The 17055-nt window shown below is 38.0% G+C and overlaps 3 protein-coding genes across 4 annotated transcripts; 2 read left to right on the top strand and 1 right to left on the bottom strand.

Moving 5' to 3' along the window:
• The first annotated feature begins 312 nt into the window (after nucleotides 1-312).
• On the top strand, nucleotides 313-9491 carry LOC306902087 (uncharacterized protein). Its single transcript, XM_079470391.1, has 25 exons — nucleotides 313-407; nucleotides 1752-1836; nucleotides 1998-2063; nucleotides 2368-2633; nucleotides 2741-2794; nucleotides 2897-2950; nucleotides 3072-3125; nucleotides 3218-3271; nucleotides 3758-3811; nucleotides 4001-4054; nucleotides 5121-5174; nucleotides 5365-5418; nucleotides 5501-5545; nucleotides 5657-5710; nucleotides 5814-5867; nucleotides 5953-6006; nucleotides 6821-6892; nucleotides 7008-7043; nucleotides 7139-7183; nucleotides 7276-7308; nucleotides 7517-7663; nucleotides 7841-8017; nucleotides 8093-8183; nucleotides 8284-8361; nucleotides 8503-9491. The coding sequence occupies exons 1-25, from the start codon at nucleotides 387-389 to the stop codon at nucleotides 8703-8705; spliced, it is 1959 nt and encodes a 652-aa protein (XP_079326517.1). The 5' UTR covers nucleotides 313-386; the 3' UTR covers nucleotides 8706-9491.
• Nucleotides 9252-11826, bottom strand: LOC306902089 (uncharacterized protein). 2 transcript variants are annotated; one of them, XR_013787407.1, is made up of 7 exons: nucleotides 11614-11781; nucleotides 10816-10937; nucleotides 10579-10698; nucleotides 10441-10489; nucleotides 10308-10358; nucleotides 9722-10214; nucleotides 9252-9655 (listed from the first exon to the last, which is right to left on the bottom strand). XR_013787407.1 is itself a non-coding variant. In XM_079470393.1 (6 exons), exons 1-6 carry the CDS (start codon nucleotides 11678-11680, stop codon nucleotides 10102-10104), a joined length of 522 nt encoding a protein of 173 aa, XP_079326519.1. In that variant the 5' UTR covers nucleotides 11681-11826; the 3' UTR covers nucleotides 9259-10101. The 2 variants fall into 2 exon arrangements, 1 of the variants encoding a protein (XP_079326519.1); XM_079470393.1 differs by having other exon boundaries at nucleotides 9259-10214; nucleotides 11614-11826.
• cd83 (CD83 molecule) lies at nucleotides 11781-15215 on the top strand. Its single transcript, XM_079470392.1, has 5 exons — nucleotides 11781-11932; nucleotides 12019-12134; nucleotides 13465-13708; nucleotides 13804-13907; nucleotides 13993-15215. The coding sequence occupies exons 1-5, from the start codon at nucleotides 11893-11895 to the stop codon at nucleotides 14128-14130; spliced, it is 642 nt and encodes a 213-aa protein (XP_079326518.1). The 5' UTR covers nucleotides 11781-11892; the 3' UTR covers nucleotides 14131-15215.
• Nucleotides 15216-17055: the final 1840 nt, after the last annotated feature.

Raw genomic sequence — 17055 nt, 5'->3', positions numbered from 1 at the left:
TTCTTCTTGCCATAGTGGATGCATTTGTCACTATGTATTAAAGCAAAAGTCACATGCGTGTTTCAAAACTAAAAGGAATATTATTTTCACAGTGTCATTCCTTTTACCATCTTCACCTCTATAGTGGAGATTTGTGTTTGTTTGGGGAAGGCTCAGGTATTTCTCACCCAGTTGAGGAGAGGTGGGAGCCTGGGAGATTCTGGTGAGGGACCATGAGTCCATTCAAGTTTCAGCACAGGGGCGCTAGCAGAAAGAATGCTCTGAGCACCACAGCCCCTCGAGAGAAAAACTGCTGCCTGCCCAGATTGAGCTGGTGAGAGGGGTAAAATCTCTGTGTCAGTGGATTATTCTCACTGGTCGGAGACTTGTCTAGGAAGCTGCTGGCCATGGGAACCTCCAGGGTGAAGGTAAGATACGGGATCAGGCACGAGTGGGGGAATTGTTTGGAATTCCACCTGTTTTAAGTGATAAAATTTGAAAAGAATCATTCAGTGGATCGCATTTGCGTTGCAATGCACAATGTTGTTTCGGACTCTGGTTTCTAGGACAGTTGTATGATGGAAAGCAAACATGATTTTTAAAAGAATTCCATTTTGTTTGCTACCAAAAGTTTTTTTTCCACTTAGCATTGTTTGAGAGGCTTATTAAAAGTGTTAAGTGCAAAGTAAATGTGGAAGTGGATAAAACATTTAACAAACGACATGTGGAATTTTCTAAACCACAATAACAAAACAAATTCGTAAAATGGAAAGTTTGTTTGACACCTCCCTGGTATGTTTGCGTGGTTATATTTTTGGTGATTTTGTAGTTTCTGTTTACACACTGCTTGCCATTGTGAGTTTCAACCACTAACATTAGACTAGACTGACTTTTATATAGGCTACAACAGTAAACGTTATGAAACCAAAACAGCCCCCAAATTTTCCCAAACCGTCGCTGGTTGTTGTTATACTGTATATCAATTTAATATGCTAGGCCTATGTAGACCACATCTTGTCCAGAAGCACTTCCGATTTAGATATTTATTTGGATTATGCGTGTGTCTACAAATATATATACATCCTACAAAAATAATAACTCTTAATTTGTTAATAAATATTTAGTTGGTTGTATTTTGTTCAAACATTTGTGTAGTGTTAAAGAAACAGGAAGTTCTTCTGGACCAGTGTTGTTGTCAATCCAAATATTTTACAGTGTTATTTTTATTACAATAACTCTGCAATATTATATTTAACATAAAACACTTATTTTATTTTTACACAATTATTTAATAAGGACTTTGAAGGTTTTGGTTTATATCCGCTTCAGCCAGAACATGTTCCATGACCTCATTATTGACATGGGATTATATATCACGAGGAAGTATGAAACAGGAATTTAGTAGGTTTCATTTATGAAAATAACAAAGATCTAATTTAACAGATATGCTTGTGTTGCAAGAATTTGGTTATAAAACTATATATGATGCCTTGGAAAGACCCATAGAAAAAAAGGAAAATCAAAGGTTAAACTAATATCTGTGAAACCACATCTGAAAGGGGAGATCCCTTCTGGTGTTCAGTGTGTTCCACTGAAATTAACATTTACATAACATTAACATAAATAGTTACTTACAGGTGTTACATTAAAGCTGTAAAACACCTTGAATAAAGTTATCAATGCCTTCCAAACGTTGACAGGTTCAGAGTTTCCACTATGTTGTCTTCATATAATCTGTGTTATTATGTGATGGTGATTTTGTTTGCTGTCAGGTATGGACTGTGTCTCTCAGCAATGTGTTCCTGCTGTGTGCTCTTCTTGCACAGGCAAAGCAAGCTTATTCTGACATCCTCTCAAGTGAGATACAGCCACACCCCTGCCCCAAAATACTTGAATATATCAACATATTTAAATAGACATAACACATTAAATATACATTAATGTTTTTTTATTGATAAACCTTTAACATTGCAAAACTTTATATGATTTGAATAATTTTTCTCTCTCTTGTATCACAGGTGAACACATGTATGAAGGCTCATTGGTGGATCGATATGATGACCATTCCGGATACCCCCACCGTGGTACATGAGTTGTTATGAAACAACACAGTTAAATCTTATAAAACTGGGACGTAATGTCTGGATCATTTCGCATAATATTAAACCATTTTTTGACCAGTAATCTTACATCACCATGTCACACCCAAAAAATTAAAAATAATCTTAAATGTAAAAATAAATCATCATAGTATTTATTAATTCATACTCACAAACATACAACATATGTGTGCCCAGACAGAATACTTATTACAGCACTGACAATGGCTTTTGTATTGTTTTTTATACGAATACAATAATAAAAACGTGTTTGCATGTGCTTTCTCAGTTGACTATCCACAAGAATCCAGACGCAGTGATGAAGATGAGCATTCAGCGTCTGGATTCGATCCCCGTGCCCCCGATGTCACCATGATCACAGAAGAGACTTACCCCTATGCCACAAACGTGGAGTCGTTTGATTATGCCAAAGAAGATAAAACCTTGATGACTGAGGTTCCATATGGAGGTGATGCTGAGCTGGGGCAGGAGGGACCCACCGAATGCGACTGTGAACCAGGAGAGCCTGGATTTGCTGGCTTTGCAGGGCCCAAGGTTGATCGTCTCTGTGCATGTCTAATGCACTTTTACTTATTTAGCTTTTTTTGCTTTTAAAAAACATTGTTGTGACATGTGGTTATATTTTTATGTTTGCCTATAAGGGTTCCAGGGGTCTCCAAGGCAAGCAGGGGTTCCCTGGGGCTCAAGGAAGAGAGGTAAGAGCCCATCAGTTTGACACATTAATAGTACAATGTGTGGCAAAGTGACAAACAAATTCACAGGGTTCCTAACTGGAGTGACCTGTATTGATTTATTAGGGTTACAAAGGTACCAAAGGAGTGAGAGGACGAGGAGGAGACACTGGTCCAATAGTAAGTTGCTCTGCTTGATGACAGAACATTTCTGTATGATGGTAGCTCTTAAGGATGCTTTCAGACATCTGTCAGGCAACGAATAAACTATACATTCAGCTGTTATTTGCTTTCCCTTTAGGGTGACGCTGGGCCTGATGGAGAAGACGGTGAATCTGGTTTCTTTGGTGCCATAGTGAGCAATACATTTTGGAAAACTATCACATTACATTACGTATAACGCCTTATCTTGGAATGAATTCTAATAGCTAATTTAATTCTTCACAGGGCCTTCCTGGAATACCTGGTGACCCAGGTGAAACTGGCCTTCCTGGATTAAAGGTAAATGCGTGGCAAATCAATGAGTTGATCCTGGTTGTTATTATTGGGTTCAATTTTGTTTTTACAATTACAATTTAGGATTATAGATCTTGATTTATATTAAAGGGATACTCAAAGATAAAATGAAAGTTCTGTCATGAATTACCTGCCATGAAGTCGTACGACAAATCAAAGGATTAGTTCACCCAAAATATTGACTTTCCATAATAGGAATAAAAATTACTATGGTCAAGTGAATGGGGACAGTTTTTGGATGAACAATTCCTTTAAGATATTCAATTTAAGAGGTCCGGGACCTTTTTGACTCCCGCCCATAAACAGCAACGTAACCGTCACTCAAAGTGTCATTCCTATGTGTTTTGGGCCGGAGTATTGTTTTAAGTCAGTGCGTGCTTGTTTGTCGTTTTTAAACTTCAATCTTATCTAAAATATTCTGTCTTGTATGCATAAATTGGGACAGCAGTTGATTTTATGCTTGTTTTGCAGGGTGATTTTGGAATGGAAGGTCCACGTGGAGGAGTGGGGCACCCAGGAAAGACTGTGAGTAAAAACTTCACCCCAAAATAACCTCACAAAACTGTCCTCTCACCATTCACCTCCATCAGTAAGGGCTCGAAGCCTTCTAAAAGCTGAAGTCTATTCTACTTGTTAGTTCTCATATTATGAATTTCTGACAGTGCCACAGGTTTGTTCACGATATTTCTAAGGACTTTTTTATCTGTTTGACAGGGTTCAGTTGGCCCAAAAGGAAAATCAGTAAAACCAGGAGCTAAAGGTGTTAAGGTATGTCACTCCGCTCTTTAGTTAATATGAAGATATGTGGTGTAAGGACTTAAATCCTGTCTACGTAAACATTTTGTCCACACTGAATGCGGCGCAATATGACATAACAAATGCCTTGTTCTTAATAATCGAGTCGCGTCGCACTGAAATAGTGAAGACTATTTACCAGAAGAAGATTATAGTAAGACCTAATAACCAGAAGAAGGAAGCCATTTGAAAAAATAAATAAATAGTCTTGGATGAAAGAAACTTCTGCATATTTGAATGTCAAATATAATTCTTTGAAATGTGCCTCCCACAGACGGTAATTTTTGAGTTTCATTTCCTATGTGTGTAGGGGTGTCTGCGGCATGCGATGGGATTTTAAACTTCATATAAAAGTGTTTTAAACAGTATTTCTCTGTCATTTTATGACATCCATTTTAAATTATTATGTTAATAATCTTTGTAATCTATTAACAGTATACAGCTGTAAAGAATCAGTGCAGTTTTACCTTTAATCAGCATTTCTACAGTCCGGTGTCTGTTGAATTTCAAGCATTTTTCTTTATATGTATATACCGTAAGTATACTGTAGAAATGTGCAAAACCCAGTGAAAAGCATAAAGAGTGACTAATAATAATGATTTATGACAAAAAAAGAAAATAATGGAAATACAAGGTTTCAGAAGTGATACATATTTACAGTGCCGCTGCTAGCCATTTTGGTGCCCTAAGCATAATTCCATTATGATGCCCCCTTCGCCGCCACAACCCCCCCCCCCCCCCCCCCACTTCTGTCAAACTGTGTGAGACGCTTGCACGATCAACCGGCGCATAGCGGATTCTTCGGCCGTATTTCCATATCCTAATGAAATAGTATTAGATTTAAAAACAAGAACATTTTCATTAGGCTACTTTTGGTGCCCCCACGGCACTTGGTGCCCTACGCACAGCGCGTGATTTGCGTGGTGGGAGCGGCGGAGCTGCATATTTATATAAATTTCACCGAGTATAAATGATCCTTCCTTATGATTTGTCTGTATTTTCTTCATTTATAAACTACTAATAAGTCTCTTCTTAACAGGGTTCTGTTGGAAAAACAGGAAAACAGGGTCCTGAGGGCCGACACGGACAAAAGGTTGGCATTTTACACAAAGGCATATCACATTCAATGAGTCATTAGTACATTCATTTCATTTTCATGTCACTTTCAAGATGTGTATAAAAGTGTAGGTAGTGCCCTTTAAATCAGTACTTGAATTGTTATTTAGTCATACTATAGTATTACTGCTGCAGACTAAACTATCATTTTCTCTTTGCATCATCAGGGTCAGACAGGAGCACATGGGTTCTCAGGGGACCATGGAGAGCAGGGTTACTTGGTAAAAAGCTTATCTCAGCTCTCTTGCACCGCCATCAAAAATCCCCTTATTTACCTCTGTGTAACATAAGCTTTTGTTTTAGGGCTATCCAGGTGTTCCTGGAGACAGAGGTCTGCCCGGACCCAAGGTTTAAGCACATAGATTATCTTTCTTTATGGCCAGTAACTAAAATGAATTTACAATGTGACATTTAGTATCACAATAAGCGAATTTCACTCCAACTCGCCATCTGTTTCAGGGTTCTACAGGTACAGGTGGCTTGCCAGGAAGTGACGGGGAGCCTGGAGAGGATGTGAGTTCCAAAATGGATGTGTTTTTGAATTCTGAAAAATCTCAAAGTACAAAAGTTTCAAAAATAAAACAGGACAATAACAACAAAGCAAAATATTTGGCAGGGTCCTTTGGGTGTTCCTGGAGTAGTTGGTGTGCCTGGGCCTTTTGGACCTAAGGTAATATCTACATGTATCTTCAGACTGGTTGGGACAATCATTTGTTAACTTTGGTAATGTTGTCTCTTATGCCTTTTCTTATTAGGGTTTGAAAGGTGATCGTGGTGTTAGGGGACTTCCTGGAAGAGTTGGCTCTGTGGTATGTTTTTTATAGTTGATATTTTACTTATTTTTTGCAGTTATCTAGACTCCAATCACATGTTTATCACAGGAGCCGTGCTGTCAAATGTTGATCTGTTGACTAAGATAATGTGATATCCACATGAGCAAATCATAGCTGTCTATTTTTATTGTAAGCGGAATTTACCAGACCCGACTAGTTGGTTACGTGGGGGAATTTCCCTATGACAGGGATTTACCACATGACTGAAAGTGAAACAAGACACTACACACTGAAAGAAAATCCTGAAACTTCCCTACTAGGCGTATTTGTCTTATATTTCAAGTTTCCCTTCTCATTTACTAAAGGAAATTAAACTACTGTATATTGTGTAGTGCAGTCTAAGTAAGAGGATAAACGGTTAATAATTAATGGGGGAGATGTAACAAAATTTCCTTCACTGCTACTAATACTAAAAGTGATAGTTCATTCTGTCATCAGTTACTCGCCTTCTTGTCATTTCAAATCTGTTTGACTTTCTTTGTTCTGCAGAACAGAAAAGAAGACATTTTGAAGAATGTTGGTAATTGAACAAGGGCAGGACCCATTCACTTATATACATACACAAAACAATTAAAGTCAATGAGTACCATCATTGACCAGTTACCAGTTACGTCATTTTTCAACATATTTTTATTTCATACATGTTTAAAGTGACAAGAGTAGGTGAACTAACCCTTTTAGTGTTCCTTGACTCTTTACATTTCATAAACTCTTGCAATAACACATTGCATGAATCTTTTGCTATAACGACATCAGTTCTGTGTAAATTTGTCATTTCATCTTGCCACAGGGTCCACAGGGAGACGCTGGGGATTCAGGAGTTCCCGGGAAACATGGACCCAAGGGTCTGCCAGGGCCGACAGTATGACCTATGTTTCACTTTCTGAATGATTTATCACTGTAATGATTCATCGCCTGGTTAACCCTTTTAAGGTTAAAAAGTTCTAAAAGTATTTATGAAATGCTCTATTCAACAGGGTGCCAAAGGAGAAACAGGACCAGATGGTGAGAAGGTAAATAACTGAAATAAAAATAGTAGTAGTTTTGTAACAGAAAAACCGATGATGTCATAATCAGATTTACGACAAACATATTTTGACTTCCTCAGGGGGGGACAGGAAGAAAAGGAGGAAAGGGTGCTAAAGGAGAAAAGGTATAACTGCCGTAATACCCACCGCACTTACTCTTTCTCTTTCCTTTACAATTACGAGTTCTTTTAACCACAAAATTTCCTTTACTACTCAGGGAGATGCTGGTTCTCATGGTGATAAAGGGAAGGTTCGTCATCCTTGTTTACATATTTGCCAGTGTGACTTGCCGACTGTGAATTGTGAAATCTACCACATGCTCTCTGACAGAGGACATACTCATAAACCAATCCAATGAGCACATCCCAGTACAAAAACGATAAGCCTCTACCTGTAGAAGACTTTGAGTGACGCTTTGTTCATCACTTGAAGTAATGTTTTATGTTTATGTGACGCAGCTTGGAGTGAAGGGTCGTTTTGGCACAGATGGTCCAGTTGGTCCTATTGGGCCTCCAGGACTTCCAGGTCTCAGAGGAGACGGAGGCCCAATGGGAGACCAGGGGGTAAAAGGACAAAGTGGCACCAAAGGACAGCCAGGTGAACCTGTGCGTATAAACATAGTTATTATAAGATAAGAGTTGATTTTGGAATATGGATATGTACATACTGTTAACAAAAAATTGGCAACAATGTAAATGTATACTTTCCCCAATACTTTTCAATGGCTTTGGCCTGAATGCAGATTGGATTTCATTCGAAAAACATGTTTGTATAACTTGCAGGGTCCAGGACTAACGGATGAACAGATACTTCAACTCTGTCAAGGTGTGGTCACTGCCCAGATCTCACAGTATGCTGCATCAATACGGACCAAATGTGCACAGGGCTGTCCGATCAACAATCGCACCCTCATTGGGCCTCCTGGAGTCACAGGACCCTCTGGAGATCCAGGCAAATCTGTGAGTTGAGACACGTTTCCAAAAACCAGTGACAACACATCTTAATTTTTTCTAATGATAATTTGTATCATTCAGGGTAAACCAGGCAAAGCAGGAGCAAAAGGAGAAAGAGGCACTCCGGGCATCAAAGGTTTAGAGGGTCAAAAAGGAGCCCCAGGCAAAGGAGGTAGAACTTTCCTATAAGAAACATTTAAGGAACTTTGCAGACAGTGCATGTATTATATAAGATCACTTGCATGCAAATGAGCTTTGTGTTTTTTTTTCAGGAGTTAAAGGACAGAAAGGACAGAGGGGTGACCCTGGTAAAGGTCTTCCTGGACATGATGGTCACCAAGGCTTCAGAGGTAAGATGTTTTTCCTTTGGTCACCACAACACAGTTCATTTGTGGACTGAAAAGGTATTTGGAGGCAATGGTCTGTTATGACATTACAGGAAGGACATAGCTGGTGTAGAAATAATGTTGTTAACTATGGTTCCCCCAAAGGCTTGCCAGGCCATCCAGCAGAACCAAAGGATGGAGCCGAGGGACCACGAGGATCTCGTGGGTTTCCTGGACCTGTGGGTCAGACTGGCATGGCTGGAAGTCCAGGGATACCTGGAGTGTGCGAGGCACGAGACTGCAGCATTCATGCGCCTGTAATGCGCAAAGAGATGGGATTGGTCAAGGGACCCCTTACACAGATATGACAACAGGGAGGATCTGTTACAGTGCCAAACACAGAGCACTCTGGTCATCTCCAGAACAATTCATAAAACTGGCCTGCCGATAATGTGCTGTTGTTTAGAAGACATCACCTTGTACAGACTGAAATCAAGAAAAACTCTATCAGTTTCTTTTTTACTAGTTGGATTCAGCATTTCATTTAAATGCTCAGAGACAAAGTCAAATACATAATTGAATAATACCTGCACTTTCGATTTCATTGTCAATGATGTTGTGGATTATTATAAATACAGTAGACATGTAAATAATTTTGTAAAGGCATCATAATGTACATCTACTGTGTCCTGAAAAGATTTTTAACCCTCCCTCAAATTACGACCATGCATGTTTTTTGTGTGTTAAATAGCCTCACCTTCAAAAATGGTTAGATATCAGGGAAATTGTTCTTGCAACAATTTTTGATAAGAAATATTACATTTCATTTTTTAAGGTAAATTTTTGTTAGTGTATATAGGTAATTGTTTAAACACAAGGGTTTTTTAAATCAAGATTCAAACAAGTAGAGGCTTAAGCTTTGTGGTAATATATTTATTCAAAATAAGTTAAAATATAGTTCATAAAACAAACAAACAAAAAACAAACATTTAAAAAAGATTGCTAAATCTGCGTTATTTAGCAGTGAATCATGATTAAATGATTTCAGTTCTGTCTTTCTTGTAAAGGATTGGATTACCAATCTTTTCTTACCCAAACAATCTCCAGACTCAACAAGCCCTCTACTATAAAAATACTGGATTCATCAAACTGTCAAAGAGAAATACAAATTGTGTAAAACAATTATTTTATATAGATGTTATTGTAAATAGAGTACGTATATTGTAAAAAATGCACCTAAGGTATCCTTTCACCTTAAGGGTGTACATTATTATTGTTGTTACCTTTGAAGTAGATTTTGGTACCCAATAGATACATACTGCATCTGTATTTAAATGGTAGGCCTACTTAATAAGACTTTTCTAAAGGGTACTGTCCCAGTGACAGCTTTTAACCCGTTTTTCCGACAATGTACAACACACATGCGAGGTAGATAAAATTCAAGAAATAACAAAAATCATGACAGTTTTTATGATTGAAAAGCAGCGGGTAAAAAACATGGCAGTAAACAAACTGTCAAGTAAATAGCTTAATTATACTTTGATTATCCAGGGCACAAGCTTAAACAAAAAAAAGCTTATAACCTAAAGGGAAAAAGAAATGCAACATTGACATTTTAGACAATTTACACTAATGCTTAGGTAATGCCCTAATGAATATTTTAATGTTATTACGCTGCAGGAAACGGAAGCAAGTTGTGTTTCACAGAAAGCTACGGAGCATTTCTCTGATTTTTGTTTGTTCAATAGTTATCATGTCAGAGTTTCATGCATTAGTTACGTCAGCCTCGATAAGCTTGTTTCTGTTTTTATGATGTAACCATCCACCACACAGCAGACTTGAAATGAACATCAGAGCACCAAAAGACGAGTAGGCACCTAAATATCAAAAAGGAAAGAGAGAAATTGATTCAATTGAAACCAGAAAACTAAAATAAACTAATATATAACATTGGTTGTAGTGCATTTTACCAATGCGAGCTCTTTTCACAGAGTTTGGTAGTGACTGATGGATCATTTTAGCTACAAAAGTAATAGAAGACTGTGTGTGAAAGAATGAAATGGTTTCTTGCGCAGTAAATGTTTGCGTAGAAAAAAAACCTACCATTAAAATGTATACGAAATTCAGTAGTCCAACGGGACTCGAGATGAACCTGTAAAGCGACACACATGCACAATAATTTGCCATTTTTAATGGTGTCTTTTCAAAGATATGATTTTCGATGTATAGAAAATCACTCACTTTGCTGCAAAGAACAGCCAGGGTGACATTGACACACTCTGTGAGAATAATCTTTCCTCCGGTTAATTCTTTGCATGGACTATGACACTCTGGTGTTGCATCCAAAAATGTCCCAATGGACTGAAAAAAACAAACATTAGGGCAATCGGTCAAGTACATCAGTGGTTTTTATACTAGCCGGCAAAGCACTTCATTTACACATTCTATTTGTATATCCATTGCTCGGTTTATACTCACATTATCCTGGTAAGACCAAAATTGATCACAGTGTGGATTCTCCATTGCATGCTCAGATTCCACATGGTGCAAATCTCCTGTACATATGTAGTCTTGCGATGTCACTTTAACATCAGCGGTCACTAAAAAAATGTGATAAATTACATTTCGTTATTTTGTTACTCAATGGTCAAAAGGCCTTTATTAATTTATAGGCGACTGCTTTTATGTAGACTATTCCAGTGGTTTTGTAATGCGTTTTTGTTTTTCTGACAGCTATAACATAAAAATGATGGAATTTCAGTCAGCATAAAAACGGGGAAGACGTTTTTAAGACAAATAGTTTTGGACCAGTGTTAGAAAACAATATAAGGCGGGGCCAATGATCACAGAGTAGGATGGATAAAAAGACAGATGGTTTCGGTTTCGGTTTAAAGCTAACACGTGTTCAACCAACATCACCCAGACTTTCACGTTACGTAATGGGGAATTCCCACAGCCACCGGAAGTTCGTCAAATGAATCCCACTCTTTCACTTTATAATATCTTCCTACATGATAAACAAACATAAATTACATTACAGATTCGATGTTTCTTCCCAGGACTGTCTCTCGAAAACACAACAAAGCTAATATATACAGAAAACCTAAAACAATTTAAATGACAACGAATTCCCTAGGATCGTGTGTCATGTAATAATGCAGCTTCACGCAATGTATTAAACACTGAACGTTGAGCTCCATTTCAACAACCGAAGTCAATCGAACATCTAGTTTTAATGTAAAACGAATGCGGTACTGATTTGCATGACAATCTTACCCTGTAGAAAGAAGATCGGCAGGTATATACATTTCAGGTACAACATCGTTTGGCAGCTTTGAATCATGGAATAAGTTCGAACGCTTGCTCGATGGCAAGTGAAAGGAAGGAATAAGGGAGCAAGTATAATAGGGGGATTCCCCAACTTCCCCAAAAATCTTGCAAAACAACAGCGACACGTCGAGGAGGCGTGAGTTTTATTTCCCCATGTTCTCTTATAAATTACTGTCTTCCTGACGCATTATAACAGAGCCAGAACCAACACAGAGTGAAATCATCATGGGAATATATTACTTCGCGCTTGCTTGTCTTACGGCAGGTAAGTCCTTCTTGTCATGTCTGTTTTCACGCAAACACGCGATGTTTACGTTGTTTAAACGTTTACATTGTGTTTTCTCATTGAAGCGGTGACCGAAGCTGTCAGACATGAAATACTCTCTGTGAAGGGCGAAGATGTCATCTTGCGCTGTGAGGCTTTATCACAGCCTGGTGTCGCGTATCGTTCAGTGATGTGGTACAAGGTAAAGTTCAACATTTCTATATTTACCAACGAAAATATTGTCGGCTTTGCGTTTCACTTTGCGGGTTATTCACAGCTCCGTAGTTAAACAGCTCATTTAAAAGATAAGTTTAATGTATTGGTAACGCTTTGTGGGTTCTTTTTTAAACGTTTGGAAATGTGGTCACATGTCAGACGAACAATACTTTAACTGCATGTTTTGTTCTTCTTAATGTTATCTGAACATATATTAAGCCATGTTTAAACAAAAGGTTGTGCAGTATCTGTTAACATAGTCAAGGCACAATTATCTAACATGAACTCAAATGACCAACTGTCAAGTCAAGTCAAGTCAACTTTATTTATATAGCGCACACACACCCACAGAGTTTCACATAGAAGCACTCATTTAAAATAAAGGAGAACGAAACAGAGGTCAAATATTAAACACAAAATATTTTATATTAAATAAGTTGAGTAAAACTGTGCAGGCTATGTTTGAATGCTGTTTGAATGTTATAAATGCTGTAAACCATTCTGTCAATGCATTAAGTAATGTTAACAAATGGAACATCATTATAAAAGTGTAAGCAACATATTAAAATATCTAGAAACCATCACAGTTATACTAATGAATTAAAAGTATATAACTGTAATTGTATTGGGTTTTAAAGTAAGCTATAAAGGTCTCTACTGGTAATGTGTTGGCTTCTTTGGATGTTATCTGGCAGATCTGTGCTCTCATTGCTGCGCTAGGCAGACTGGTATGAATCCAGTGTGGATGGCAGAGATTCCTTCAGGTGTGCATGGACCAGCCGCTCAAAGCACTTCCTCATAATGGGTGTGAGTGCTACAGGGCGGTGGTCGTATTTTGGCATTGGCACAATAGAGGTGGATTTAACGCATGTTGGCACTGTTGCTTGAGCAAGAGATGGATTTAAAATCCATCCCAGTGAGCTGCTCTGCACGCGCCTTTAGTATGCATTCAGGGATGTTGTCTGGTCCAGCAGCGGGTCAGTGCATTGTTGACATTTATGGAGGAGAGTGTGATTGGTGGGTGGTCAGCTGAGGATTTGAGCTCGGTGGCAGTTTCTCTATCGTCTCTCTCAAAGCAAGCATAAAAGTCATTAAGCTTGTTCAGGAAGAGGACATCAGCTGCGGGTGGCTGGGTTTGTAGTCACTGATGGCCTGGATGCCCTGCCAGATGCGTCAAGTGTCGGAGTTGGAAAAGTTCTCCTTTATATTTAGCTAGTAGCAGTGCTTGGCCTCTTTGATGCCCGTCTTCAGGTTAGCTCTTGATGTGAAAGTTATATTATAACCTAATATAACTGTAATTACAATCTTATTTACAGGTTACCGAAGAGTCTGAAAAGTCTTCCCGTCTGTTAAATGGCCTTGTAATGAAGAAACTAACTAAAATCAACAGCAGACTTGAAAAATATAAAGGGGTCACACGACACATAGAGCTCCTGGAAAACTCAACAAATCTCGTTCTGCCCAACGTGACTGTAGAAGACAGTGGGATATACAGCTGCTTTCTATCTGCACCTCTTGGTCATCAGAACCAGGAAGGCGATGTCCATCTAAAGGTTTATGGTGAGTATCCAATCTTACAACCTTTTGAACCTTACAAAAACAAGTGATCAATTCAAGATAAAAGCGCACATAGTAACAATCTGAATTTTTTTTAGATGATTTCACAGTTGAGAAACTGGAGTTCGGCTATAATGATACAATTTATATTGTGGCCCTCACAGTACTCGTGATGGCACTCATTGTAATGTTCATAAGCTATGTAAGTATTCAGACGTTTGCTTTTTGTTTCAAATATATGTTGAGTTGCAGTTACAAGTTATTTACCACAGGCATGTTTACCACAGGTTTGTCTGAGGAATATATCTCAAAACAATAAGAAGTCCTTAAAACTCTGGAAAATGCCACATCAAGGCAAGGAACTGATCGTCACTTTGCAGTCCAAAAACTTGGTTTGCAAGACAGTGCCTGAAGTGTTTGTCTGAAATCAGAGTACTTGTGAACCAAAAGCAGTTCTCAGTTGAAAGTCACACAAAGCTTGGCACTCAGAAATCAACCATGAACATTGGTCGCCCAGAAGAGGACTTTTTCTGGAGTAATGGTTGTATGCTAACTCTGCTTGTACACTGCATGTGTGTGAAGAGTGATAAATATGGTTTAAACACCACTTCAAATCAGGAAGGCCACCAAGAGCGTGAGAAAATGACACAACGGAAGTGGAACTAAGATCAGACTGGATCAGGACAGGATATGTTGGATAATAGTCTCTTGTTATTTTGATGTATCGCTGTGATATTTTAACTGTAAAAAAATTACATTTACATTTAGTCATTTAGCAGACACTTTCATCCAACCTGTCTCTCTTTCTGTCGGGTAAATGGTAGACTCTAAGAATATATTTTTCTTTTCTACCTGCTTCATTGCAATATGTGATGTTAGAGTGGCATGGGTAAAACATAGTTGACTCACAACCAGCTCAATCAACACAAATCTAAGACATTTATAAAACACAATATAAAAGACAGAAACGGCGCCATCAAGTGGAAGACATCTCGACATACAGTTACTGATGCTTTGCATTTGGTTTTTAAAACCATGTTAAAACAAACCCTTCTTAGATTTTAGTTTTAATTGATCTGTACGTGCATAAATTATCTTGGGACTTGCTTGTCCATTTTGCGCATCTGCTATAAAAAAAATTACAGCACATGCTTGCAACCACTGGATCTTTAGAAAACGAAAATATTGCTATTATAGATTACACATACACTAAAGTTGTGAATGTTATTGATGGTTGTAAGGTATTATACTGTAGATGCACACGGCATGTTTAAAAAAGAGAGATAAAAAACTATGCATTATTTATGACACAACCAGTGATCCAATACATAAGAATTGACTTTCACCTCAAATACTTTTTTTTGAGGATCAAATAGAGTGTTTCATTTCTAAACCCATGTTGGGTATGACATACTTCCATAAAGCATAAACCAAACCACATTTTTACTTAACGTTCCAATGGAAACCTGGCAGAATAAACAATAAAGTACTTGTGATTTACATAAACCTCAATTTGTTGTCGCTTTTTGGATTTCATACTGCCTCTTGACTGAATGCCAGTCTTTCGCCACACCGTCATATTTATGATATCAAATGTCTCGGCTGATATTATTAAGTAGGCTATGTGTTGGATTAAAAATACAACTTTTACCAAGTCCAACGCAGATGTGAAGGAGCGGGTATGAGACATGATGGAACAAAAAGAATTACAAACAGAACTGCATAAACACAAGCTTATAAGTGTTTTGCATTCTTAAGAGATGAAGTAGCAATTCTGAAAAGAAAATGGCCAAAAGGTCAATGTGCTAGAAGTCAAAGCAACATTCTGAAACAGGGTCTTAAAAAGCTCTGTGATCAGAGTTTCCACATCCACCTCAGGATTAAACATCATGTGTTTCATTAAACCAGAAGAAGCTCACTATTGTTTGAAGAGTAGCTGGGGTGTAATCCCTGGATACTATATGACAAAATGACTGTCTGTCCTTTTGGCTCCGCTTACATTTACAATCACAGAGTCCAGTCCACAAGTCCAGTGTTTTCCTGACCAGAGAGAGACAGCAGAGGGGTTTAGCATAATATCATTGATACACTGTTGTATTGTAAGCCTACTAGCATACTGTAAAGTGGTTAGTGAAGCGTTCTTCATTAGAGAAGTTTTTTCAGGTTCTCATAATGATCATAAACTGCCCCACGGTCCAACAACATTGCTGGAGATGCAAACAAACGATTAGAGAATATATCCTTCCAAATCCAAGGTTTTCAATGTGAGCATTGATAGTTTATCTTAATCCGTGACGATATAAAAAATATATAAAAAATTACAGAATGAGTAGACTTTAAGTGCTTGTGGTGCACTCAAAAAATAAAAACTAGATAAAAAAATAAAAAGATTAAAAAAGTCCCTTTAATTGATTACGCCCCATGTGCTGTTAATTTTATAGCGCATGCGCAAAAGCAGGAAAACCTGAGGAATATCCCAAGTACCTCAACAACCGTGACACGTGAGTATCTAGTAGAATCATTTTTAAGCTTAAATATCAGACCTGTCCCATCTTGTCTACTGCTATAGCACAGCTACAATTCTACAATTAGTTGATTTTTAACTCGTTGATAAAGAAGGCGTCAGTAAGGTGAGGTACTGTTTTTAACGCTAATGTGGGCTAGATACATTTGTTGATCTGCGTGATGTTTATGTTAACATTTATTTGTACATCTCCGCTGTCACAATGCAAAGCTAATGTGTGCCACTGGGAAGCCATTTGAATCTGAAAGTTCACTCGTTTGTAATGGACCTTCTCATTTTTACCACAAGATGGCGATGTCTGTTCAATATGACTCTGTGGCATAAAAGCTCAGAACTGCGAGTCTGGTTATGGCGATGTTGTGACCACATAAAACCACAGTCTATGCATTTGCATGCCATACAGAACTCAAAATAATGCTATGTATGCTAATTAATACCACGAATAACTATTTGCTTTTGCGAGGAAACACCACACTTACAAAAACGTGTTACCACCATGTTTTTCAGAGAAAGGTCGTTTCATATTGTTTTTCTCTATATGACTATTTTTACATGTAGGCTGCCATTGAAAAAGCCCCTCTGAAGCAGAAGACCAGATCGCGGCCTGGCTTGGTGTTTTTTTTCAACAGGGTGAGTTCTGTAAAGGTTTATTTTTTGTTTTGGATATTACATAATTTACTTTAAAAAGACGGAAGTGGATTTGGTTGACAAGAAACCTGTCTAAATCCAGTAGACATTATATGAGTAATTGGTTAAAGTGATGGATCACCCCCCCCCCCCCAAAAAAAACCTTTTGTCATTTAAATCTTTTTCTCTTTTTTCTTCC

This window comes from Barbatula barbatula (genome assembly GCF_947034865.1).
Source record: "Barbatula barbatula genome assembly, chromosome: 12".
Classification (NCBI taxonomy): Eukaryota; Metazoa; Chordata; class Actinopteri; order Cypriniformes; family Nemacheilidae; genus Barbatula; species Barbatula barbatula.
This window is presented reverse-complemented; position numbering and strand designations above follow the sequence as displayed.

Bases quoted from the DNA above. Each gene is read 5' to 3' on its own strand.
- LOC306902087 (XM_079470391.1), top strand. From the start codon at position 387: ATGGGAACCTCCAGGGTGAAG. The intron at 6,893-7,007 runs GTATGACCTATG...TCTATTCAACAG, and splicing joins AGGGTCTGCCAGGGCCGACA to GGTGCCAAAGGAGAAACAGG. The intron at 8,184-8,283 runs GTAGAACTTTCC...TTTTTTTTTCAG, and splicing joins AGGAGCCCCAGGCAAAGGAG to GAGTTAAAGGACAGAAAGGA.
- cd83 (XM_079470392.1), top strand. From the start codon at position 11,893: ATGGGAATATATTACTTCGCGCTTGCTTGTCTTACGGCAG. The intron at 13,709-13,803 runs GTGAGTATCCAA...AATTTTTTTTAG, and splicing joins TGTCCATCTAAAGGTTTATG to ATGATTTCACAGTTGAGAAA. The intron at 13,908-13,992 runs GTAAGTATTCAG...TGTTTACCACAG, and splicing joins TTGTAATGTTCATAAGCTAT to GTTTGTCTGAGGAATATATC.
- LOC306902089 (XM_079470393.1), bottom strand. From the start codon at position 11,680: ATGATTCAAAGCTGCCAAACGATGTTGTACCTGAAATGTATATACCTG. The intron at 10,938-11,613 runs GTAAGATTGTCA...ACATTTTTTTAG, and splicing joins GCCGATCTTCTTTCTACAGG to TGACCGCTGATGTTAAAGTG. The intron at 10,699-10,815 runs GTGAGTATAAAC...TGTTTTTTTCAG, and splicing joins TTTGGTCTTACCAGGATAAT to TCCATTGGGACATTTTTGGA.